Source organism: Chenopodium album, chromosome 23 (genome assembly GCF_948465745.1).
Source record: "Chenopodium album chromosome 23, dcCheAlbu1.1, whole genome shotgun sequence".
Classification (NCBI taxonomy): domain Eukaryota; kingdom Viridiplantae; phylum Streptophyta; class Magnoliopsida; order Caryophyllales; family Amaranthaceae; genus Chenopodium; species Chenopodium album.
Genome location: NC_137856.1, coordinates 31,355,367 through 31,381,585, shown reverse-complemented (window position 1 = coordinate 31,381,585; position 26,219 = coordinate 31,355,367). Strand labels below are relative to the sequence as shown.

The 26,219-nt window shown below is 35.9% G+C and overlaps 2 protein-coding genes across 2 annotated transcripts; both read right to left on the bottom strand.

Moving 5' to 3' along the window:
- Positions 1–503: 503 nt before the first annotated feature.
- On the bottom strand, positions 504–12,119 carry LOC145608935 (ATPase family AAA domain-containing protein At1g05910-like). The gene is made up of 10 exons (XM_081664516.1): positions 11,593–12,119; positions 9,159–9,257; positions 7,201–9,024; positions 6,926–7,114; positions 6,624–6,763; positions 6,054–6,299; positions 4,237–4,423; positions 2,507–2,572; positions 2,138–2,387; positions 504–1,049 (listed from the first exon to the last, which is right to left on the bottom strand). Exons 1-10 carry the CDS (start codon positions 11,884–11,886, stop codon positions 649–651), a joined length of 3,696 nt encoding a protein of 1,231 aa, XP_081520642.1. The 5' UTR covers positions 11,887–12,119; the 3' UTR covers positions 504–648.
- Positions 12,120–14,462: 2,343 nt separating this feature from the next.
- Positions 14,463–25,782, bottom strand: LOC145606795 (protein SEMI-ROLLED LEAF 2-like). The gene is made up of 21 exons (XM_081662624.1): positions 25,631–25,782; positions 25,422–25,483; positions 25,009–25,174; positions 24,418–24,492; positions 22,810–22,925; positions 22,260–22,374; positions 21,540–21,668; positions 21,276–21,323; positions 20,967–21,175; positions 20,687–20,883; positions 20,278–20,573; positions 19,742–19,891; positions 19,301–19,654; positions 19,060–19,209; positions 18,854–18,929; positions 17,857–17,984; positions 17,542–17,742; positions 16,077–16,217; positions 15,861–15,986; positions 15,288–15,494; positions 14,463–14,900 (listed from the first exon to the last, which is right to left on the bottom strand). Exons 3-21 carry the CDS (start codon positions 25,141–25,143, stop codon positions 14,745–14,747), a joined length of 3,009 nt encoding a protein of 1,002 aa, XP_081518750.1. The 5' UTR covers positions 25,144–25,174; positions 25,422–25,483; positions 25,631–25,782; the 3' UTR covers positions 14,463–14,744.
- Between the last annotated feature and the right edge of the window lie 437 nt (positions 25,783–26,219).

Genomic DNA, 26,219 nt, shown 5'->3' with positions numbered 1-26,219 from the left:
TAAAAAGCCATAGTTGCTAAGTTTTGCAGCGAGAAGAGGGATTTTCTATACAAGATTCAAATTAAAGGGAAGAAAAGAGGAAAATATGATGACACAAATATAAAGGTTTTATGTATTAAGGTAAAAGTGAAAATTGGCATAAACAGTAAGAATTGTCCATCATGCAGATAGACTCTATCCAGACAAGTTTGCCTCCTTGGAAGCTCATCCTCAACGTCTCAGAAAAGGGAGACTCAACCATACATGTCTTCACTGTCCAGTGCCTTATTTCCTATTCATCTGTTTTCAGTGATCATTTTACATTCAAACTAACTGCTAATGCTCCGTCAGGGCGTCAGAAGCTCAGAACCAGTAGTATAAAAGAAATGGTAATAGAACCTGTACATACGGAGAGAGAGAGAGAGAGACCAATGGCCTGTAAGCTGTAGCAACACATTCATGAGGCTAGTGTCTTGGAAATCGTAGGGCTGGAGAAAATAATGAAGAGAAGAACAAGACTCAGATTGTGCACTGAAAGCTCTACCTGTGTAACTCTTATATTTTCCATGCAGAAAAAATTAAGATCCCGACTTTGTACAATATCTAGTTTAAATTACCTACCAATAGAACCAGGAAAAAAGGGGAGGGGAGGAAAAAAAAAAGCTGAGATCAAAAGTTGGTATCATCCTGAGAGAACTTTGACAAAAATTGGAGAACCTTGGCTTTGGGATTCTCTGAACCTGCAGCAGATTTTGTCTCAAAAACACCCTTAATAATACGAGTATACAGCCTTTCAAGCTGTGGAATACCATATGCTTCTGTGTGCTTCAAAAATTGTTGCTTGATCACTGCCACTTGGCTGCTTGAAGTATCTTCGTCTTCCATGTTCACATCATCTTCAGGACATCTTCCACATCTAAGTTCCTCTATTTCCATGGGAGTCTCAGATTCATTACACTTTGCAGTTATGGTCTCTGGTCCTGTGCGGGTGGTAAACTTAGCTTGAGGCTCTTCAGATGATGGTGAAGGCAATGATTCTAGGTGCTCGGTTTTGTCTTCATCAGCTGAAACTGAAAAATTCCAAACACAGACCAAGATTTAGGGAAGAGTTCTAAAATATCAGAGCATTTCAGGCTCAAAACTTGAGTGCATCACAAAGATAAACTAAAAGATATAAGAGTTTCAAGAACTTAGGGAAGAAAAGTCGAGCAAAAATCCTTAACTAAAAGAAATTTGCTTTGATTTCTTTAGCTAAAAGCATTAACATTACTGATGAAAATTCATATTGCCCTGTGAATGCTATCCAAATTTACAAAATCATCGAATAACTTTTTCATAACTTTAAGATATATTAATATATTTCATATCTTTAAACTAAAAATTCAAGCATAACCAGACAGGTACAGGAGCGCTTGCTGGCACGAGGTTCATTGAACCATTTGAAATGGGTATTTTTATGCATTCTATGGTGCAATTGGTGTGTATGCTTGCAACAACACATGTATCAGCAGGGAACTCTTATATCATCACTTTTTTCAAACATTTTAACCACAATCCAAAACGTCCCTGGAAGTGTGTCCAGAATCACAGACAACAAGCATACATATTAGCCAAATTTACAATCTCATCAAAGTATGAGTCTAAGCTAAAGATTACAAATATATTCAAAAGATTTTAGAGGCATAGTATTGCCTTTCAAAGAGATTAATAAATCGGCTACAAGATGACAAATTAACGCTTGAAGCATACTTGCCAAGATCACATTTTTCCAATACTGCAGTACATTTAGATGTCCACCAATAGCCCAGATTCAGTTGATACTAAGACCTTTTCAGAGATCAGAGATGAAGGATCATACCACAACATTGCCTTTCACAGAGATAAATAACAAGTAGATTCCAAACTAATAAAGAGGCTACAAGATGACAAGTTGACAACGCTTTAAATTTACATGCCAAGATCACATTTATTTTTTTCAATATAAAAAGGTCTGAATGAATTTAAGACTGCAGTTCTGCATAAATTTCATTTAGATTTCAGTACATTTAGATGTCCACCAATAGCCCAGATTCAGCTCATACTAAAACCTTTTCAGAAAGCAGAGGTGAACGATCATACCACAATATAAAAGCCAAGCAAAGGGAATAAAGGCTTGTACCTGTGGAGATAGTGTCAACATTCTTCTTTGGTCTTTTTAATGCTTCATAACTTTGATCTAAGTTAACCTCTGGCTGGACATGACGGAGCCGAGCACTCGCTCTAGTCACAGTTAACGTTTGAACAACGGGAGTTTGCTGAAGAGATGAGCCTCCATAACCATCAGGCATTTGACTAGGGCCTCCTTGATCAGCAATCTTGTCACAAAATGCCACAAGTGCAGGGTCTATCTGAGAGAGCATTCCTTGCACCTAAAGAGCATACCAACAATAATCAACATATAATTAATCAACAAAATCCAAATCAAAATTCAGATACAAGGTAGCCACATCAGAAGAACCTAGTGACACAAATGAAAATGTGAACATACTGCATCTCGAAGCTCATGTGCTCTGCTAACAATCCTAGCTCCATTATAATCTTCTCCGTTGTATGCCTGATGATAAGCATAATTAAAAAAATACAATTAAATTAAAAAATTTTAAAAAAAAGCATAGAAGTTCCTTTTACCAAGGAATTAAGCAGTTAGCACAAACATTACATTACATATGTGAATCAAGATTAATGAATCAGTTGAAAGTACCCCCCCCCCAAAAAAAAAAAAAAAAAAAAAACCCTAATAACTCCACCTTCAAACCCCCCCCCCCCCCAACCCCCTTCCCTACTCTCACCCACACCTCCCCACCCAGGTCAAAGGGAAAAAAGGAAGGAAAAGATGATGAAAAAGACTTAACAATAGAGTGAGGATACATGAGTAGGAGGATTTTTAGGCGACTAACTGCATATCATTTGAAATGGAGGCATTAGCTCACAACCTCACAATACTAGCAAGATTTGTCAAGTTTTATATTTTATAGAGATTTGAGGTTGAAATTAATTGGTGGGTACCTAAAATTCCTAAACATATCATGGGCAAGGAGCCAAAAATTTCCCTTATTTTGATCTGCTTCCTAGTAAGGTGGCCATCTCAAAACTGCATACTTTTCTACTGTTAATAAATAACTCTCACTATCCTTTCTTCTTTACCATTCCAAATTACAGAACAAGTTGTCATGAACTCACTCACTGAAAGATCTCACAACTGCCGTCGCTGTGAATTTCACCAGAGAACAGATATAACAGCAGTCATGGTTTCTGAAGAGAGAACGACAGGGAGAGAGATATGAGAGGAAGTCGGGGAAGGAACCTGTACACCACCACCAATAACGAATAAGATGGAGTGATGACAATGCTGTTTGACGCCACTTATCCTTTGACAGTACAGAACAGCTCTAGTGGTTGTTGGACAATGGATTGTGGTATGACCGTATGATGATGATGATGATGATGATGATGATGATGATGATGATGATGATTAAGGGAGTGGCGGCGATGGGAAAAGTTACCTTAAAAGTGAAACAAGGAAATACAGTACCCTCCTATGCCCCAATCATCATTATCCTCAATGAGTCAATGGCCTCTACCCACCCTCTCAATTCTACCAGAAATTTACTCTGATTATCCCCTCATTTACCCCCAATCCAGGTGTCCCCTCTTAACAGAAATTACATTTTCTGGCTGTTATCTCCATCTTGCTTCTCATTCGATAAATGCACATAATAATTGTGAAACATCTTCTACAATTGCAATTTACAAAGAAGAGAATAATCAACACCAAGTTATTGCTATGGCTGTTTGGTTAGCTGCTTGATAATGAGCTATTAAATTATTAGTGGAAGAGTTTCTTTTCAGACAAATAGCAGCCCTCAGCCCTAACTAACATTTTTACATTTTCTTACTTCTAATGTCCAGACCGTTTATAAAAATAATACAATTCAGGTCCAGGTGCAATCAATTTCGAGTATTGTTCCGGATTAAGGTCTTTCACTGGTAAAAAAATATAAAATGGCTATGTCTCATTAAAATATCTCTAGCGAAATTAAGGAATATAAAGATAATATTGCAATCAGCTCAGCATTATGAACGCAATGTCTCATTGGCATATTTCAAACAATAATAGTAAGAGTTGAGAAACTTGTAAAAGGCAATGACAATGAGTGGATCAGCATAATATGCAATATTAGGGGAAATATACAGCATTTAGCTGAATAAGCTACACACCTTTGCATTGGTTAATATCAGCTCAACATCTGCCAGAAAATCAGAACTTTTAATATATCTGCCAGAATCTACACGTTGAAGCAATGTAGCCATGTCCATAGGATTTTGGATGATGGAGCGATAATTTGGAGCATCCTCATCTGTAACTGGATAATGGAAGGCACTAAAACGTTTATCATATAAGATCCTGCACAAAATTGTAATAAATAACAATTTATCAGTGGCATATTTTATACATTTAAATCCAAAATACAGACATAACAAGGTCTCCTACTGTCTTTATCAAGACAAAATGAATTCAGAAAACAGGACATGCAGCATGGGCCAGCATGAGAACATTATACTGGAAACAAAAACCTTTGTGTACATCAGGCTTACAATAATATTAGTGCACATCAAATAGTTTTAAGGTAACTATTAACCAATTTTGGGCAATTTTTAACCTATTTGGAGTAACTTTATACTTGATATGATTTTAAAGTAAATATGCAATGAGATAAATTTTACAAGGATACTATGATTATCTTTACAGACTGGGATCTGATTTTTACTCTTTAAAAGCAACTTTATCAATAAGAAAATAGGTAAAGTTTAATATATCGAGGTAAATTTAAATTTTAGCACCTGTTTTATCTAAAAGTTTGTCTACTAGAAATTGAGCATAGAACAGCCATTAGCATAGATGGTAAATATGTTGATACAAAGAAAATATACTCCCTTCAGCCTCCATTCTCAAATTATTGTCCTCCTAGGCTTTGGGTACACATATTAAGAGTATATAGCAGGGTAGTGTAGACATTTTTATAAATTGTGGAAAAGTAAGAATAAAAACTTTGGTTGAAGGAAAAAGGGTTAGTGGAGGGCCTAATATCACATGAGATATAGAGAGAGTGAGATAGTAATGGGGCTCATATCACTTAGGTTGAGTGAGATAAAAGTTTCATTAAAAAGGAAAATATATTTGGGGAATGAACTAAAATAGTATGATGACAATTTGTTGAGGACGGAGGGAGTAGAAGGCTGTCCCACAAAGAGTGTACCTAATTTGTCCCATGGACAAATATATGGTTGCACCATTAATACTTCGGCCATATTGTAGAATTTGAGAAAGTCAGATCAAATCCCAATGGAAATGCTAATTTGACAGACTAGCCAACGAGGCAGTTCAAAGATAGGCAACCATCATTGTTGATGGTCGTCCATGGGGGGTTGGTGGTTGGGGGGATGGTATCAAGAGGGAAAGGAGGAAAGCATTTGGTGAAAGAGGTTGAAGGTATGAACCAATGAGATTGAGTTGTACATGAAATGGTACATATATATATGCCCATGAAGGAGGCAAGTCAAATCACTAGCCTAAGTACAGTTCCTCAACCAATTGGCAACAGGAAGAATTATTCTTCACTCATAAGGTGATTTCTTTATCCATTTACCTCCAACATGGAACAGCTCACATGAACAAATAAATATGGGGGTCAATACTTTTTCTGACATGTGAATCCTACTGTTACTTCAGCATAATGGCGAAGTAAACAACCCTAGCATGATTAAAGAACCAAAACTAATAAACAAAACAATATAGATAATGATACCACATTAAAATCAAGAAGATATGAAAATAGTTCTACACCATGCCTGTGAAAGAGGAGAATTAGAGACGCTGACAAGACAAAATGATTTTCTACATAAAACCTATGCCGATGAGTAGAGTTACTCCCTAAGGATATAAGATGGGACTTTCACTCCTCTACTTCAATGAGGACAATTCACATCAGTAGTCATAAGCTTGTGAAGTTGGACCTGAGGGAAGGAAAACTCACCTATTGCACACATCTCTAAGACACATCCTCAGTCTACGAAGTGCATGCTGTTCTGCTTCTACCTTAGCTTTCAACTCAGAGATCTTTGGGCCGCTGGCAACCTTAGGAGCTTTAGGGAGCTCTGGAAGTGACGTTGATGTCTTGGGGTTTTTTGTATTAGCTTCAGATGGTACCGACAAAGAAGCTTCAATTAGTCGATCAAAGAACAAAGACAGATCTTCACTTGATGGTCCATCCACTTTGTAGCTGGAAAGAAAACCAAAGAAATACAAAATCATTTGAATCTATAAATTTTGACAAACATACCAGGCTAAATACTATATTATTAAGAAAATACAAGAACCACATTATGACACTATTTTTTTGCAATTTAAGGTTCTGAAGTGATCATATCAAGATTGCCTTTTAAGAAGCACCCAATTTCAAGCTAGTTCACAGCATGAATACTGTAGCTTTAACAGAAAGAGGGGGGAAAAAAAACAAGCATTTTGATTTGTGAACAATTTTTTTTTAAAGACATTAGCATACTATCAAAGCTGAACTAGAAGGAGCACATAGTAAGATGTATACATGTTACGTTCAGAAAATATCCGATGCCGTTCGTCCACATCAGGGGGTAGATCTGAGGTTGTTCCGAGTAACAATATAGGTAGCTCAGATGGCAATTCTTCTAACAAAGTGAGTAGGACAGCTCTTAGCTGATCATGTGCCTGACAAACAATATGACTGAGTCAAAAGAGTTTCATGAACATAGCAAATTCAGCATGCATAGCCATAATTTAATCTGCTTGCACATGTATGTGCAGAGCGTAAAGGTACAAGCTTTTCTACACATGCAAACTGAGAGAAAGACCTATAAATTGCGAACTTACATTTTCCCACCAAAGATCATAATGAGGCAAATATAGAATAGATGGTGTAGTCCTTCGTGCTTCACTAATTATATGTACCAAAGCCTCTTCAGGTGTCTTTGCACTAGGGTCTGACAGCAGAGATGGAAGCCCAAGAGAGTGAACAGGAAACTTTTCCATCTCATGTAATATAGCAGGTCCTAGATGATCCTGTACAACTAAAGAAGTGAGTAAACTCAGCAATCATTCATACCTTACTGATTATTAGATCTTTCAAAATTGTCAAAGAGAATTACCATCCCAACACCCTCGTTCCCACATAGCAGAAACCGAGGCCTGTAAACCAGTGGAATAGCAGAACCGTACGAGAGCATTGATAGCTTTGTCAATTCAGATGAAATAGCAGAAGCAGGGAATATATCAGATATGTGTACCATGGCCTTTTGGAGGTGTCTTTGCAAGCATGGAGCAACAACAACTGATAAAGGCCTCGAATGAACTATGGAGCCTCTATGAGCAGCAGGGGTAATAGTTGACATAGCATCAAAAAAATGATATTTTTCAACCCTAACTGATTCAACATCTATCAGAAACTTGTCATCGCTGGTGTACACCTGAGGATATTTTTCACGAAATGCACGAATGGCTGCTTCAGTGCAGAGTGCCTTTAAATCAGCCCCACAATAACCCACACAACTTGCTGCAAGTTCCGTCCTTAGTTCCCTGGTTGGAGGGTGCATCCACTTGCGTGTGTGAATGTCTAAGATTTCAGCCCGGGCATCACAACCAGGCAAAGGAAAGTTGAACTCGCGATCAAATCGACCAGGTCGACGCAAGGCCCCGTCAATAGCATCAATTCTGTTTGTGGCTCCAATCAAGACAACTTGTCCACGAGAATCGAGGCCATCCATTAAAGCAAGCAAAGTTGAAACTATAGAATTGTGGATTTGCTCCTGTTTGCTTGACCTCACTGGAGCAAGCCCATCTATCTCATCAAAGAAAATGATAGAAGGTTGATTCCTTTGGGCTTCTTCGAAAAGAAGTTTCAACTGTCGTTCGGCTTCTCCAACCCATTTGCTGAGAACATCAGCTCCCTTACGCATGTAAAAGCTCACTTTCTGGCCAGCTTTTGAAGCAGCACAAGCTAATGCTCGTGCAATTAGAGTTTTCCCAGTTCCTGGGGGTCCACACAATAGGACACCTCTTGGTGGGGTAATACTATAGCTTGCAAAGAAATCCGGGTAAAGCAAGGGAAAGAAGACCATTTCCTTTAACGCATCAATGTATTCTGAAAGCCCACCTATCTCATTGAAACTCACACTATCATCAACTTGCAAAGGTTGAATATCTGCTCCTCCCTTTGAACTCGGACCGGCAGTCTGAACTCCAGGTGTCAAAGAAGTAAAGGAATCAGCCTGGTGACCCCAACCAGAAGCAGCAACATTCAACCCCCACGCAGTTGCCCCATGCATATCTAGCCCTCCCATGAGCCAAGGAGGCCCAGCTCTACTTCCACTCCGAGCCCAAGGAATTGCTGGTCCTTGGTCCAACTCATCCACAAGAAGAGAGTCATCAGAATCATCAATCCTACTAAAACGATGACGCTTATGGACTCTAGTGCCACCCCTTCCCACAACCCTATTGACCTTGTTTCCCATCCCATGATGCAACACTCTCCGAGGAGATCTTGGTCTATGTTTACCCTCCTCCAAAGACATCCTACGGACCTCTGCACGGTTCCGAAGATCATAGCGCCTTCGCCCATCCTGCTCCTCTTCACCTTCATCATCATCACCATCTTCCTCTCTTTCATCCTCCTCTTCACCCTCCCCACCCTCTTCAGCTTCAGCTTCACCTTCATCATCACCCTCAACTTCATCATCATTATCATCACCATCATTCCCATTCTCTATTCCATCTTGATCATCTTTTTCACCTGAGCTACCTTCTACATCATCAAATTCAATTCGCCGCCCATTTGATTTGGAATTACGAGGACGCAGACCTTCCCGTCGCGGTGTGGATTTAGTTTCAATAACTTTTCTGCGTTTAGGAGTTGATAATACATCCTGAGCAGCACTGTTATCAATCCGGCTTCTAGTACTGTATTTTCTAGGTTCCTGTAAAGAGCAAATGGAAAAGATCATTAATTTGAGTCCTACAAGATAAATCATGTCCAATTGAGCATGAAAATGGAGCTGAAGCTCAAATTTTAAACTTAAAAATATGCTTACTAGTTAGCTATAAGCTTTACCATTAAGTCTTCATCTGAACCAGAGCTATCTGTATAATCTCCCAAATTAACAGATACTCTCCTCTGTCTGGTTGAGCGCCGAAGGTTGGTTGCATCCAGCTGAAAAGAAAGGACCAGAATTAGATCAAATTGAAAAAAGGCATAATATATCATCAAGCTTCTTGATTATACATACATAGTCAGGTCACCTGATGGGGAAAAAAATGTCTCAAATGCACCTCAAAAAAGTATTCATCATACAAAACTCAGCACAACTTAATCAGTTAACATTACCACAAATTTAAGTAGCATATCAAAGCACACAATAACAGTTAATAAAGATCACGGAGGGATGATATTCAGAGAGCACAAAGTCTGAAGCTACAGCAGCTGTACCTCTTATACTTCTATAATCAAGGCTGAAAAATAATCAAGACTGATAAACATTATAAGCCCCCTCCCACAACAGCCATACATGTGATACATATACTTCTATTTTTGCTCCTGCGAATATGAGACAGATGAAGTATGATATCATCCCATTACTATATAAAAAGCTAATCTCATAGCATATACTATGGTTTAGGCTATTATGAACCATTTCAGGAAGTTTCTTAACCCTTGCCTCTGTGGTAAAATTCCAGAATCAGGTCATGACAGCACCCCCAACATACAAGAAACTTTGCAGGTTCACAAATTTTGGACCCCCAACACGGAAATTTCCCAATGCGTGTCAGGTAATACGGTAAGAAGCGGGTTTATGTATTGTAGAGTGCTTCTTATGTGTGGAACAGGCATCTAATCATTCTTCAACTCATTAATTTAGCCAATAAGACCTTCATTGTAAAGGCTAAACACACACACGTGATGCTTTGACAGTTCCCAAAGTCCCAGCTCACCATAAACTAACTAAATCTCAACAATTATATAGGCATTACTTCTAATTGTGCTTAATTAGAAGTGGGAAGTGGCTCAGCTACACTAGAGATCAGTAGTAAGTATGATGATGGTGGGAAGTGTGAAAAGAAACATCTAGTTCAGAGGATACTGTTTTGAGTACTCTTTGATGTTCGGTGTCCTAAATGCTATAATTGGTACTAGGCAGTTAGAGATTTTCTCATCTTCAATTTTGTGTTACAATGTTTTCAATTGATATCTATAATGAATTTTCAATACAAAGGTATGATTAGCACACTAAGTGTTGCCCTTAGCATTAAGGAAACAGTTTCACTTTTCTTCCCTTTAACACTAAAATCATATTATTTACTTATTTTTTCCCAATTCTTTTGTCCTGTAAGATGAATTAGGGCCGAAACAGAGGAAGATTTAGATGAGAGTCCCAGATTTCACTAAATGAGGGAGGAAATATTTATGATGTGTATGAGAAGCTTAATATAATGTGCCTACTTGCATATTTTCAAACTCGTGCTGACAGAGTAAAGAGAACTCTTGTTGCCAGTGACAATAAGGCTCTACTAGAAAAAAATGAAAAAGCCAGCTATAAGAAGAAATATAGACATTAGCTGAAAACCTGCTAGCTGATGAGCAAGTTGATTGTTTGTATTAGATGTTGTTTGGTACCAGTTAAAACCTAGCTAAAAAAACGAGGACATTTTAACAAAAATTTGATGTAATAAATATTAAATACTCCCTCTGTCAATTATTGCTTGCCCCATTTCCCGTTCCAAAAAGATTGTCCCATATCATAAATGTCCATGTGGACCAGAACTTCAATTTCACAAAAATACTTTAAGTCCCACCAATTTCTCTCTCATCATTTCCACTAAACAAACTTAATAAAGTAAGATATGGCTTAGGGGAGAACAATTAGGAACGGAGGGAGTATATTCTCTCTGCATAATCTAAACAAGTCTTATGCCTCATAGTCTAGTGTTTCTCCACTCTTACCTCTATCCACTCTTCTACTTCGTCTCAATTTTACTCCTATTCTACACAACTGTTCTTACTTGAAAAAAATTCATTGCCTCAAACTTACACACTAACTACAATTAAAGATACTAAACTCACATTTACAAGAAAACATTCATTAGTAAACTAAACCCAAATGATATCGAAAAAAGAACCTCCAAACCAAACCAAACCAACTGTAACTGAAAACATTCCTCGAACAGCAACAGCCAATAAAAACACGAAATGCACCAATCCCTAACAAAAATATCCAAATATTCACCCTCTTCACAGTTCAACCAAACAACATATGTCACTACAGCAACAGATTCCACGATTACGAACCAATACCCGAACAACAAACATACATTAACCCAAAATCCAAACCTTCCCACTCCCTAACCCCAACTAATCACACCCACAAACAATTAACACTATCTCATTCAACCTAAACATAACATACTAAGTTCCAAAACATTAAAACACATAAAATCAAAAATTAACCAAGAAAATCAAAATAACAGGGATAAAGTTAGATAAAGCATACATTAGAGATAGACTTGGAAGAGTTATGAATTGGACGGCGACCACCCGGCTTCAAATACTTGGCAATGTGAGCAGCAGCAGTTCTAGTTTTCACCTTCTTCCTGTTCTTCCGACGATACCCCGGCGAGTTCTTGAAGTAAAATGTATTTCTCATCACCGGCTTTCGAGTCCGACTACTGGTTCGTTTCTCCATTCCATTGATGTTACTGTTATCATTGTTATTGTTATTGTCATTGCTAACAGAAGCGACGACGACTCCATTTTCATCTCCATTGTTGGATCGCTTCGAATGCATAACTCAAAAAATGCAGCAATTTCAGAGTGTTCTGCTCGCCGGAATTCGGAGCGGAACGTTTTGGGAAGGATTAATCGACATGCATGTTTGGGATTGGGGAAGAAATTGAAAACCCTAGATCGAATTAGGGGAGATAGTTGGATTGTTGGGGGAAGAATTTGGGTTTGAAAATTGGGGGTTTTTGAAGAGAGAGAAAGTGGAGGAGAGAGAAAGAAAGGAGAGTGACAAATGTGAAGAAGAAAGTGGGGAAATGAAATTAGTTTGGGTTTTTGAAGGCTTCTTCCGATGTTCTGATATTATTATAGGGAGGGAAGAGAAGGGGGGGAAAGAGGATGGGAGGTTTTTCTTTTTTTTGTTTTTTTCTTTTTTGACTTTTGTCAGTTACGTGACTTGCCTATGTTCTCTTTACCTTATTTTTTGTTCGAAAAAAAAAAAAATTTATTACTGAAAAAACTACTGTAATTATTTTTACTGATTAAAATATATTGTAAATTAAACTTATTAAAATTTTTATTTAATTAATACTAGGTTAAAATTGTTAAATATTTTTGACAACAATATTACAAAATATGAGGTATATACGGAGTAAAAGATATTTAGATATATTTCTTTTGGGTATATATGGAATATGAATAAACTAGAAATAAAATACATAAGATATAAATAGTATACTTAAAAAGATAATAAAAAAAATAATACAAAAGCGAAAAAGGCGGGAAATTTTTTCACAAAATAATGACAAGTGTCATTTTAGGTTTGGTTTTAGGGTATGTTCTGTTCACCTTATTTTCACTTATTTCAGGTGTAATAAGTTCAGATAAGTTCAGTTAAGTTCAGATAAGTTCAGATCAGGTTTGATAAGTTCTGATAAGGGTTATCCAAGTACAAATTACAACTAAAATAAGTTTTAATAAGGTCTAATAAGTTCAGATAAGTTCAGATAAGTTCAGGTAAGTTCAGATAAGTTAAGACAAGTTCAAATAAGTTCAGATCAGTGAAAATCAGGTGAATAGAACACACCCTTAGTATAGGTTAATAGATAGATAGATAGATAGATAGATAATTCGAATAAGGTGAGGTTTAAGGCCTGTTCAGTTCAGTTCAGTTTTTAATTTTCTTCTCTCATAAAATATTCAGTTTAACTCCAATAAGTTAAGTTTAGTTCAGCTCAGTCAATCAAAACAGGCCCTTAGTGTCCTAATTAGTTGATCTTGTACACTTATTTATGACGGACTGCTTTGATTTATATAGTATTTATGTTATTCACAAATTATCACATAAAAGAAAAAATCAAAGTGCATGCGCATAGTTTATTTTCAATTGTTAAAAATAAATAAATAAATAAATAAAAAATAAAAAAATAGTATTTGAAATAAATTTGGGGCCAGCAACATGGGAAATCTAATGGATTTTGTGTTTAATTTTGGGTTGATTTTGAGTTGCTCTCTTATTACATCAAAATTTATTTTTAAAGTGGGATGATTTCATAATCTGCTTTATATATACAAGTTTATTCTTGTTTTTTACAAAAAAGGGTTTATTTCTGTTTATAAATCATGTTGGATATTGGACGGAGTTGGAGTCACGTAGTCGTAATAAACAAATAATGTTAGTAATTATCCGAACAAACTAAATATCAGATTATTAGCGTAGAGCATTTGCATTTTGCATAGGTACACTTTAGTCTTTTATATGATTTAAGAGTCATTTTTTTTTTTAATTTTCACTACAACACCATAATCCTTGAATGGAGCAATTCTATGCATTTATTTATTTATTTATTATTTAATTTTTTTTTTATAACTTCCTCTCTAACTTCCACTACTCTCACTTGAAACTCCAATCTGTAAATTTTTTGTATTCCTTATAACTTCCACTTCTCCATTTTTTTTTTCAAAAAAAAAAATTATCTATAACTTCCACTTAATTTTTTTTCTTTTATATATTCCTATGCATTTAAAAAAATGCTTCCAAAAAAAAAATGCATTTAAAAAAAGAATTAATAAATAAAAATTACCAATAATAAAATTAGTAGTAGTGAAAATCTATAATATTATTACAGAGTCACTTAATGATGTTTAATCAAAACCTCAATCCTCAACTCTCACAAATTTAGTTTTTTTTTTTCCCCTTTTTTTAAGTAGAAGAAAAAAATAAGTAGAAGTGAAAAGTATTGGAAGCTACTTGTATTTTTTATTTTTTATTTTTTCCCCAAAAAACACATAATTAACCTACAAGGGTAAAATTCATCCTATTTTAACTAATTCAAGTTAAATATACCAAGGATTTTGACTCGATTTACTTGAAGAAGCAATTTGATTGATGTCGCGTTAAAATCCTATACCACCGTCCTAGATTTTCACCCAAAACAGTAAAACACAGCCACCTCCCATCTGTACCATCTTGAGTCTTAAGCACCTTTCGACTCATCACTAACACCAATTGCACGTATGCACCAACTCAGTGATGCACAAAACTGCGGAGGTGGTTACTAGCATTTCCTGATATGATCCACGAACAAGTGAACCGAGTTTGAAAAAAAAAACCCGCAAAGCAAAATACATACAAATCCTGCATTAAGCTTCATCGTATCAATATTTTTTTTATAAGTGATACATTTTGCTGATTAGCGTTGAAACAACAATTTAGGTGTCTCAACATGGTTCTATCACAACTCAACCAACCAAAAATTTTTATATTTCAACTTGTATACTATATAACATAACTTTCTATTACAAAGAATGAAAAAATTAACCACTTATGAGGAAAACTTACAAAGAAATGGAGATTATAAGAGGGAAAAAAAAATGGAATTATTATGCTATTACATACATAAAATACAGAGTTAACCTGTTCATTTAGCATCCGGCAGCTTTCAAAAACTTGTCATAGGGGCTTGCAGGTGGTAACCGAAAAGATTGATAACCGTACTCCAATGAGCAAGGATACAACTGATCATGGCGTTGGATCATTTCTTTGCCTATTGAATCTGGAACAGGTTCCTCCTCCATTGGCTGGTCAACAATAAAAGGAAATAAGTCAAGTCCAAATGAAAACGAGTTTGTCTGGTTAGTCATAATAGAGGAATACTAGAATGTCTAGAATGCATTAAAGGTTCCAAATAATATTTTGATTGACTAAACCTGGCACGTTTTTTTTTCCCCCCTTCCTTTTTAATTTTTCTAAATTTATAATCTCGGGGTGAATGGGGGAAGACAGCAATGGCATGGAACCCTACTCGGCTACCAGCAAAACCCAAATTCAAGACCCGTGATCTCCATTGAAAGGGGGTTTCTTTCCCAAGTTCCCAAATACTGTTAAAGAGGGTTCCGACCCAATCAAAGGAAGGATGACCAATACTTGGCATTGTCAAAAAGAGCAAACACTTAATGTTATCTTACCATGTCCATAATTGTTGGCCTCTTCATCTCAGTGTCATCAGCAAGAACAATAGCTTTGGTTTCCTGTTGCTGCTTGAAACTTTGGAGCACTGACATCTTCTGTTGCTTACCAGTCACAAGGGCCTCGCATTGGTTTCTCACTTGGTCATATGATATGAGGCTGGTGGAGGAAGGCAAGTTAGCCACTTGTTGAGCTGTTTCCAACACCTGTTTTGGATACAAGAAGATGAGACCGTGAAGGACTAAAGATATATATCAAGAAACTGATATAAAGTAACTTTCTGGTAGCATTGCATAGGTGGAATTGAAATTTACTTCAAGCATTACATTCACCAGATTTATTGATGTTTTGCCTACCAGGAGCAGCAAATATTTGACACGTAACAATAAAGGGAAACTTTTCTCGATATGTTAAAAAACTTAAGTTTGAAACACCAACAAAAAACAAAAGACAGTGTAAGGTTTCCTTAACTCACTCCAGCAGACTACAACCATAAAGTTCTAGCACAAAACCTAGACATTTCTAGAATAAATCAACAGGTATAACATAACATATATGGAAACTGAACTCACCGACTCGAGAAGCTGATTGACATTTAGAATATCAAGTGCATTGGAGGAACTGGATGTCTTACGACCAGATTGGCTTTGGCTTCCACTAGCATCAGGTAAGGCTTCGTCAAACAATGAAGTGCCCACCTGAGTACAAATACAGCATGGTTGAAAAAAGCTCTGATCTTCAGCCTAACAAAGGGAAAATACACAAGACATAACACACAGAAATCTAACCTCGTCAAAAGATTGAAAGTCTAGCTGTGCAAGTGGGGAGCTTTGTTGTGGTGTCTCCATGAATAATGGAGCACCCATAGGATATGACTCATCAGGTGAAAATCCCTGCAAAAGTTGCTTCTTTATGCTAGATAATTCATCCTGCATAAAACAAGCACGCAAAAGTTAGAAGAGTTGTTTTAAATATTATATGTGGAATGTCACACATCCACATTCTCTCAACTTCATAATTATACAATAAATTACTTGATTACATGGCCAAATATAGACTATATATGACATATTTTCAAGCTCACCCAGCCAAACATAAAACCATTGTAGTATAAAGACTCGTCAAGAATAAAAGTTGGTCCTGATTCATTTAGATCAAGAAAATGGGAATTCCTAAATCTCAGAAGGGTCAAGGCCCTTCCTAAATAAACTTCCACGTGTACTCTTACCCAGCCAATCAATCTGGTTAGCTAAATCGTTTTTGATAAATTCCAGTTCATCCATGCAACATTTTCCCAAACTACCTTTGATCATTTCTCTCATTATTACCTTCTACAGACCTTTGTTCAATACAAAAAATTTCCACATTAATAGATACATTTAATTTAGCTCATTCATCTCAACCTGTCAGACTAAACCATTTCAGTACATGAAGTTGCCAAAGGCGTGTCACTTTCAAGTACTGGATAGAATAGTGTCCCACATACAAACAAAAATAATTAGCTGCTAAAACAACATACCACGTACCAAATGTGCAAACTAAGGAAGGCTTTGTAATAGCCAGTAAAATGGAATATAATATTTACTGATGAAGAGATCAGTGCAGGTAAATGATGCAGAAGTGAACGAAGAAATAGATCTAGTAAAGGTAGAAAGCTCTATCCTGGATGAAACGTTGAGGAAAATGAGTGTTGAAGAGTGTGGATTACTCATCAAACGAACATGGAAAGAAGATGCAGAAGTCTCATGTTTCTTAAGCTCATTTTATTTGAAATGTACTGGGATCTGCCAATAGGCTGAATGGAGCATTCCCCCAACCCACCACCCCCTCACCAAGTTATATATGTTGTTTTTTAGTTAATAGAGGAGAGAGATTGGGAAGGAAAGGGAGGCCATAAGGTTCACAGTAGGGCAATAACACAATAAGGGCTTTGCTCTTAAATCTTCTGTATATGTTGGCTACAAGAGAGACAGCATATGTCCCTTCACTAGCACCTTTGTAAAACATTAGCTTGTTTCTTCTACGCTTACACAGGTTAGAGAAGTAAACATATATGCTAAGAGTCATACTATCTTAATTCATGTTGTTTAATTCTTCACTTTAAAAATCAAATCTTAAACAAGAAACATTCTTAAAATCTCTGTTACGTGTATAGGGGCTTAACTCTTTAAATTCCATATAACTACAGGGTAACAGATCATTAGTGTGAAAAGCCAGGTTTCACTAGAAACTGATTGGATGTAGGCCAATTACCTCTGATAACTCCTTAAATTTGGACATCAAGTGAGATAAAACAGTTTCTTTCAACTGCTGTTCATCTGATTCTACAGCTGTAAGAGATTTTAATGCAGCAAATTCATCTTCATCTGATCCATAGGTCTTTCCACCATCAACTAGTTTTTGGATGACTGCTTCGAGTCTGATATTGTCAACCAACTCCAGATAAGGATCAACCTGCCATGAAAAAAAATTAGCCATCAATATTACCATTGGGATGTATTATGAAGGCTAACATTTAACAGAGAAAAAGCAATCCTCTGCAGAACAATCTTGAGTGAGGCATATTACAGTTATATCTGTCAAAGATGATTTAACAATAGGGATCAGCTCTGGAAGATTGCCTGCTCTTGCTGAAAATATAAGCATGCTCGATGCCATGGTGAAGAGAGATCTTCTTCGAGATGGTTGTAGACCTCCTTCAATAAGCAAACACACAATCAAAAGGGATGCACATATAATATCTCTAATATATAAGCAGAAAATCAGCAAAGCTCCAGAATTTGAAGACTTGAACTCTAAAAGACTCAAAAGAACTGGATAACTATTCCTCTCGGACACTAATGTTCAGTATTATTCACCAATTACATCAATTCTCTAAAGATCCTGGTGAAGCAAAGATTAGTAATAATGAAAAAATAATCACCTAATTACCTATTATGAATTGACGTCCTAAAGTCAACTTTGTTGAATATCATCCCTATATCACTAATTGTATAAACAAACAAGTGCTTTATATAGTGGTCATATGAATTTCCAAAGAGAAGTCATGGGATCCAAAAAAAAAAAAGGCATTTATAGTTATTACTTATTAGAACCCACTTGCTGAGGAAATATTCTGTCATTTGATCATGTTTCCTTTTAAAAAGTCCAAGGCTGCCCATTAGGAAAGTCCAAAGGGCTCAGATTTTCTGTTTTGTATGTTCATGGGATGCAGTATATGAGCAGAAGTAGTAGTGCTGGACACTGCAATATCCAACAACATTAAGCTTGATTATAATATGGGTTTTGAGCAGTGGTTTCTGCCTGATATATAAATAATAAAGTACACTTGCAACCCTATTTTTTCCGTCTGGGAGAGAAAGACCAAAGGTCCAATAATTTTTGTCAGGTTGGGGGCACCTTATTAGGCAAGAAGAAACTGCTTTTAATAAACTCTGAACAAATTCTAATATGAAGGACAAAGAGACAATCTTCAGACGCCAAGCGAATGTTTTTAAATGATTCACACTGAAATATTTCTGTCAATAGCCAAGGAACAAGAGTGAAAGCAGATGAGAAAGAATACCTTCTTGATCAAGGGATATGCTCCTCAGAGAAAATGCTAACTGGAAACACCTGACCAGAGCCACATGACTGGAAGTCTGTCATATTAAGTCAAAATGTTATGCAAGTAAAGAAGATAAACTCGGGTATGTGCGAGGCTTATGAAACATTTATAAAGCACAACGAAATAGTCAGTACTCAGTAGCGAAGCAGAAAGAAAATTCAAACCTTGGTCCGGGTCAGTAGCAAAGCAATACTGTAAGTGTGAGCCATTGCTTCAAAGTTGAAAGGAGTATTTTCTCTACAAGTTGCCTGAACCCAGATAGAGGAAAGCAAGAGACTGACTTGATGACTACTCAGTCTAAGTGAAGCAAGCTCCTGGAACCACAAAAGAAATGGTTAAAATAAATTACATGCATTAAGCAAGAGCAAAAAAAGAAGAAATTTATGCATAACCTTTTATCCTCACCATATTTCCATTGGTCATAGCACTCTTAAAACTGTATGAGTTACTATGTGATCGACAAACTCGAGACTGATTTACATCATTCCATCTCTGGCTGTCTTCCAATGTGTCCATAGATTGTACTTTCTCCTCACTTTCCTCAGGAATGGAGTTACTTCCCCCTTTTGCTTCCAATTTTGGAAGAATGGATGAAGGCCCAAAACCGTTTAGCAAAGCCAGCTCTTTTAGGTCTGACCAAGGGCAAATCAAAGAGGGCATAAGCACAGAGGCCAATATACGGTGTGCCCCGATTCGAGTTTCATTATCTGTATGGCCCATGGCTAAAAGCAGTTGGTGAAATAAAGCATCAGGAAAGGTCTGCAAATTAAGCAAATAGGCCAGATGTTAAATATGGTTCGAAATTATAGCCTGTAGTAAGTATTCAAAATAAAAAACACATTTTACCTTTTTGTGATAAGATATATTGGGTAGGGAAGATACTATCCGAGCAGTGCGATAAACAGAGAAGATCGTTGTTCTGGCAACAATATTGCTATTTGGAACATTCTCAAGCACTACGGCCATCAAATCTAGAATTGGCCCAACATCTCCAACCTGTTAATACCAATTCATACATTTCCAAGTTAGAACCTAAAAAAAAAAAAGGCGAGAACAGTAGTCGTGTGGGAAAAAAAAAAAAAATCCATTAAGTTCATGCTTAATCTCCCTACCTATCCCCCTCCATCCCAGTCCATATGAAAAAATAATAATAATGAAATAAAGAAAATAAACAAAGAGTATAGGGGACAAAAAGAATATTAACATACTATATTTTTTAATAGATTAGACATGCTCTGAATGAAAAAATGCAAATCAATAAGTACTCATTTCTTTATGTGATTTTTAGAGAAATTCAGTGTAACAGTTGTAGGATCCAAACTTAGTCAATATTGCACCTTGCATGTTAAAGAAAAATGAGAAGGGAAGATTATATAACAAACCTTACTTGACAGCTGCGAGATACATTTTTCTAATGCTGACTGAAGATCTGCATTTAACTTCTCTGCGCCACTTCCAGAGCTAGATACGTCTACTGAATATTGCATGCATTTGCGTAGATGCTTTATTAGGTCAGTCAATGCACCTGTCAGAGAAACTGAAGCTTGTTGCTTAACATGCTGTGCAAGTTGCCTGATGACATGAATGATACTGATTTGTTTAAGAGGCTGCTTGGCAACATTTTTGTGATCCAAGTGCTTCACCAAGATTGATAATAATAAATGAGAGTTTTCTGCAGCTGCAGAAAATTATTTAATAAAAATAAGAAAGACTAGCCAAATATAGGATAGTAACACGCCACTGGACTATGATAGTATTATGTATAATCAAAAGACAAGCAGTAAAGTTAACCTGAATCTTCCAACACCACTTGCATATACATCAACACAGAGAAGGCAAGCCCCCTCTCGGGACACCAGCAGTCTTCTGAATCAAATATATGGAAAAAGGGTTCAAGTACACGCCTGACAGTTGTAGCTTCCTTGGCTAAGCCAGCCATATTATACAAGCAGACCTTAGCCCAATAAGAAGGACTTTTTGAAGCATTCCTACAAAAAGAGACAAAACAGAAGTTCTCAATACAATATACAAGAATAAGCTGAAGGACACAGGCGTCGACGTGTCATCATACATTGGTAGTTCTAATTGTTGTTTAATGTTGTGAAGGTCCACCAAAGAAGTGGCGTCTTTGCAAATGTTTACAGTTGACGGCCTATTATCATCTGTGTTTGTTGATACTCGGCTGCATTGATCTGGGCTTTCACAAATTACTCCATCTAGCTTGCCATTCAAAAGCATAATTTGGGTATCCGCAAAATTATCTAAAGTCGCCGATATGATCTGACCATTTATCAAAATAAGATAAAGGAATCAGACTAAACAGAAAATTAAGCCCGAAAATTATTTATAATATATAATTATATCACAGATTCATCCTTACTTTGTCAAATTCCATTGGAATGTGGGACTGTTCACCCATGAACTGCACCTATTACAGAACAGTTTCAGGAAATTAACAAAAGAAAATAAGTCAGCGAATTATTGCACAAGTATAATTGCAATGACACCTAAGAATAGATTAGTTAACAAGAGAGCATCTTTAACCTATTGCAACATCTCTGGAATGAATTATTCAGTAGAAGATAAGGCAGGAATAGATGAAGAAGATCAGACATGCTCTTGGAAAAGTCAAGGGAGACATTACCATTGAGGAAAGCGCTTGCAATCCAGCTGCCCGCAGGCAAAAAGATCTCTCATCATTCCCTACTTCTTGAGCTAGTTGACAAAGTTTGGGGACAAGACCTTCTATGTTGAACATATATGTGCTCTCCACCTACGGAAACTTAGAATGTCAACATCCTCATCCTGGGTAAGTCTTATCCAAAAAGACGGTCACATTAAAAAACATAAGCAATATTAAGACTGTAGGTATCACTCCTTCATATTGCGTAGGATATAAACTCTTACAACTTAAGATCATTTGTCACTGATCACATCTATAACCATTCATCTGACTCTCCACTAGCGCATAAATGCCAATGTACATGTGTTAATGTGGATGTAGATATCAAAAGAGGAATTATCGAGCACAACTACTAACATGATTATCACAATGCCATTGCTTTCTGGAAGCTGGATGAATTTATTAAAAAAAAAAAAAAAAATCAAGTGCATAATACTAAAAATTCTCAATATCGGACAGCTATGAACTAGATGAGAAGTGTCGTACTGTCCTAATTAGTTGTGAAGTAGGTCAGTCAACTGTCTTTTTGTTAGGGGCAAAATGCCACCTTGTGTTAACAGGATCAATGCATCAAATATGTAACTCCATCCATCTGACTATCTTCCTCCACAAGCCCAATTAGAAGGGTTGGTTTAATCACATGGTATGGTATGGATTGAACAGTAAAAACTAATTCCTTACCTGGACATTTAAGAAGTCGACAAGGGCATTGCAAGCCAATATTTGCATTTCTTCTTGGCTCGTTTGATCTAGAAGAGTTCGAATGATTCCTAATAAACTGCTTGCAAACAATGGCCTGCAATAAATTGAGGTGCCAACATAAGACGTATGTCCAAAAGGACTAACAATAGTGGATTTAAACATACTGATGACCTTGTGAGCTTCATACTCAAGAAACAAAGCAGGCACAAGCAATGAATTGCATCATCTCAAGACAACCAAAAAGTACTGAGATACTTTTTTGTTGTTCATGTCGTCATATTGCAAGATAAAATTGACAGCAACCATATATTATGAGGGATCACTATGAGAAGTTTTTGACCACCCTGGCGCCCCCTTCTTGGAGGTTATTTTTCGTTTTTATTTTATTATTAAGGCTCCTTTCTGGATCTACATATGACTTCAAACAGACAGAGTAAATAATAAAATGAAAGGCCAAACTGTATCAGCTAAAAACTTATGTTAATGTAAAATAAAATAAAATAAACAAACAAAGATAAGTCATACTCACATCTGCTCCTTACATGAAGATATAAATTTCCTGTACACGCACAGAACAACCTTTGCTGATCCAACATTCCCATTCCGTAAATCCTTGTAAAATCGTTGTTCTAGGTATTCAGTTATCTAAAAATTAAAAAAAATGTATAGGATGAGATGAAAAGTTTCAGTAAGCCCTGTAGGTCTAATTGTTCAATATTTGATTAAAGTCAAACGACAAATAGAATAAAGAGCGTAATACAATTCCAACCCTTCATGATCAGCAATTTGAAGACATTAGAAATTCATGTATAGATGACCATCATCATCATTATCATTATCATTATCATTGTCATCATAAACAAGTAACATTTTTCAGATTAAAGTAAGAGATATTTTTATGAAGACAAAGAGGGATTGAAAACAAAGCCCCTGCCACCCAAGGTCAGAATGCAACTCAAATGTGCTTCTTTTATGAGCCTTATGTCATAATCATTGAACACTTGCTAACAAATATGGCAGTAAACTGAAGAGAAGATAAATGCTAAATCCAAATAATTCTCATAAACATCTAAAGATTTTCATACCATTTCAAGAACATTTCAATCATATAAGTCATATCTCAATCAACAGCTAGATGAATAGGAGCCAAAATCATAAATCTTCATTAAAGCATTTGGTTTCCTACTTTTTATGTGTGCTCTCTTAAACTTATTCTGATTTATCCAAACTTAAATGAAATTTTCTAAGCTTGTATGTAAAAACTTATTGGAACTTCTTTTGTCTATTACATATACTGCCGGGACTTATTATGTCCAATTTAGTAAGTATAAGTTGATGAGACCACACTGATCACTTACTCTTAAGCATCCTTGTCATTCTCCACTCTCTTTTCATCTCTTCTTCTCTGTTATATTTACAAGCTAAGATAATATATTTTGGCTTCCCGGAGCAAAATATGATAATTCATTTTGGACAAATTCTATGCAAAATGGCCATGTCAGACACTTGGAAACAATCCCGTAACAACAACAACAACAACAACATCTCATAATAACAACAACAAGGGTTGGCTAACATGAATCATTATAAGGAACCGTCCTAAAAGGAAAAAGAGCATAGCAAGATAATCGATTGAATAAAGTTGGGAAAAAAAAAAACGCGAGTACGCCACAATGTCGAATAAAGGGGAAAAAATTGCCCAAGCCACAATGTGATGAGGACCCCATTTTTTCTAAAAGAAATTATTCATCACATCAATTTTGTTGCCTCACAATTCCTACACTTTCTCTTACCCATTTTCTCTAATAACTAATTAAACTAACTTACATTTCATGACTTTTGGCTCACCCCCTATAATAGTTTTCTTAATGTATTGTGCCAAATATTATCTAAAAGATAGAACTAGAACATAGGGAGTATGTCATAAATGAACAACACACAAAGTAAGATTCATCTATTGGTAAGCCATGTGGTGGAAACTTATTGCCTTATTGGTAAAGGTAGAACTGTGATATAGGGACTACAAGATATTACGCAAGTGAAAATGTATACAATGTGTCCAAGATGATTAATATATTCAATTAGCTGAGATACCTTGTAAAAAAAAAAATTAAAAAATGAAAAAAAGAAGATTCACCTTAGGAACTCTTAGTGGATTCTTTGATACATATTCACAAAGCTTCCCAATCTTTCTGTCATTTGGCTCAATATCCTGTGGAATGAAGCAATATGAAATTCATGATGTTTCAAGGCAACCAACAAAATCCACACAGGAAAAGTAGTCTAAAGCTTTTTCCCTAATCATCTAGTAAACCATAAATAAGCTCTACATTTATACACTGTTTAATTTTGCAAAAGATAACAAATCAAAATACTGTTAATTAAAAATGTGTGTAATCTTAACATGAAATTTAGCACATGAAATTATAAAATTCTATCAATTGCCCAAAGCAATGTATCTCCAATTGCCATTGTTATGTTTCTTCAAAGTATCAAATGTACCCACATCTCTACATAGGCTTTGCTTAGAGAGCATGATTATCGAATTCATACATCACCTTATTGGCATATAAAAGCAAAAACATAACCTTCTTAAGTAGGAATTGTAGCTATGATCACTAATTAACACAACATTCAGCCAAACAGAAACTTAACAAAAGCCACTAAATCAATCACACAAACAGCAGTGCTGAAGTCAGAAGCTAAGAGAAAGCTGCAAACACTTCACCTGATTTTTAGGAAATATTTCCGCAAGGAGCTTCTTATATCTTTTCACTGGCTGTCTTGACCTCGCTCGCAGCGACGGACAGAAAATGCAGATGCTACCACAGACAGGAAGAACCCGTCTGGACATAACCCCCATTTTCAACTATCAGATTTAAACCCTCCTAGTTCTTCATAATTCAACATCAAAAAGAAAAATAGTATTAGAGCATAATCAAGCATTGACCCACTTGATCAAATACTACAATTAACGACAAAAGCTACGCAATTTAGCATAATGCTGTAAGTTCATCAATTGAGTTCAATGAATAATCAACATCCCAGATAAAATTCATCAATTTGACCAATTGACTACTCTCAAATTCTGTTAATTTTTACAAAATTCAGCAAAAATAACACGAATTAAACAAACCCCACCTAAAAATTTTCCAGAAATTTGACAAAGTTTCAACCTTTGATCGCCTCTGAACAGATTAAACCTATAGCAGAGTGAACAAAATTAAAACAATTCCAACATTTTACCATATAATATAATCATTCAAACCATAAATTCATTCAAAATAAAAATTATTATAAATTAAATACATCCCAAATAAAATCAAAATTCACAAAAATTTCAAAATTACCTGAAGTTGTAGCCAGTGGGGGAGGGAGGCTACAGATCCCCCAGGCACCTCTTTCTGTCTTATTCCGCTGTCTCTCTCTCTCTTACATGTAGAAATTTAATTAAAAAATAATTAATATTTAATAAAAATAACAGTTTGGCAAATTAATTAATTTAATTTATAAAAATGAAATAATTTGTCAAAATTAACAAAAATATTAATAATAATAATTCTCAAATGACGTGCTGTTGACGGAAACGGTCACAGCTCTTAATCAAATTAAATGCAAGATCTTTGAAGAATAGTGGGACCCATTAAGAGTCATTTAATGTGGTTGGTTGATAGGTTGATAATGTGGTGCCGTGGTGGGGTGACAAGATTAGAAAGGTGACAGACAGTGAAATTAGCAAAAAGAACGTTATTAATTTTTTTTAATTTTTTTTCTTTTTTTTTTTGGCTGAGTGAAGTGTTGCATGGCGAAAAGGGAGATAAAATGATGAGAAAGTGACCCAACTAACCCGAGAATTAAGGGGACTGAAACTTTTTTTGTAATTGGTGAAAGACGAAATTGCCCCTTTTGTAGAACTGTCTATTTTATTGACCTTTTTAA

Bases quoted from the DNA above. Each gene is read 5' to 3' on its own strand.
- LOC145608935 (XM_081664516.1), bottom strand. From the start codon at position 11,886: ATGCATTCGAAGCGATCCAACAATGGAGATGAAAATGGAGTCGTCGTC. The intron at 9,258-11,592 runs GTATGCTTTATC...CTTTCTTTTCAG, and splicing joins CTTCCAAGTCTATCTCTAAT to CTGGATGCAACCAACCTTCG. The intron at 6,300-6,623 runs GTATACATCTTA...TTTTCTTTCCAG, and splicing joins ATATTTTCTGAACGTAACAT to CTACAAAGTGGATGGACCAT.
- LOC145606795 (XM_081662624.1), bottom strand. From the start codon at position 25,143: ATGGGGGTTATGTCCAGACGGGTTCTTCCTGTCTGTGGTAGCATCTGC. The intron at 18,930-19,059 runs GTTTGAATTTTC...TTAATATGACAG, and splicing joins TGCTACTGACCCGGACCAAG to ACTTCCAGTCATGTGGCTCT. The intron at 17,743-17,856 runs GTAATATGCCTC...TTTTCATGGCAG, and splicing joins CATCTTTGACAGATATAACT to GTTGATCCTTATCTGGAGTT.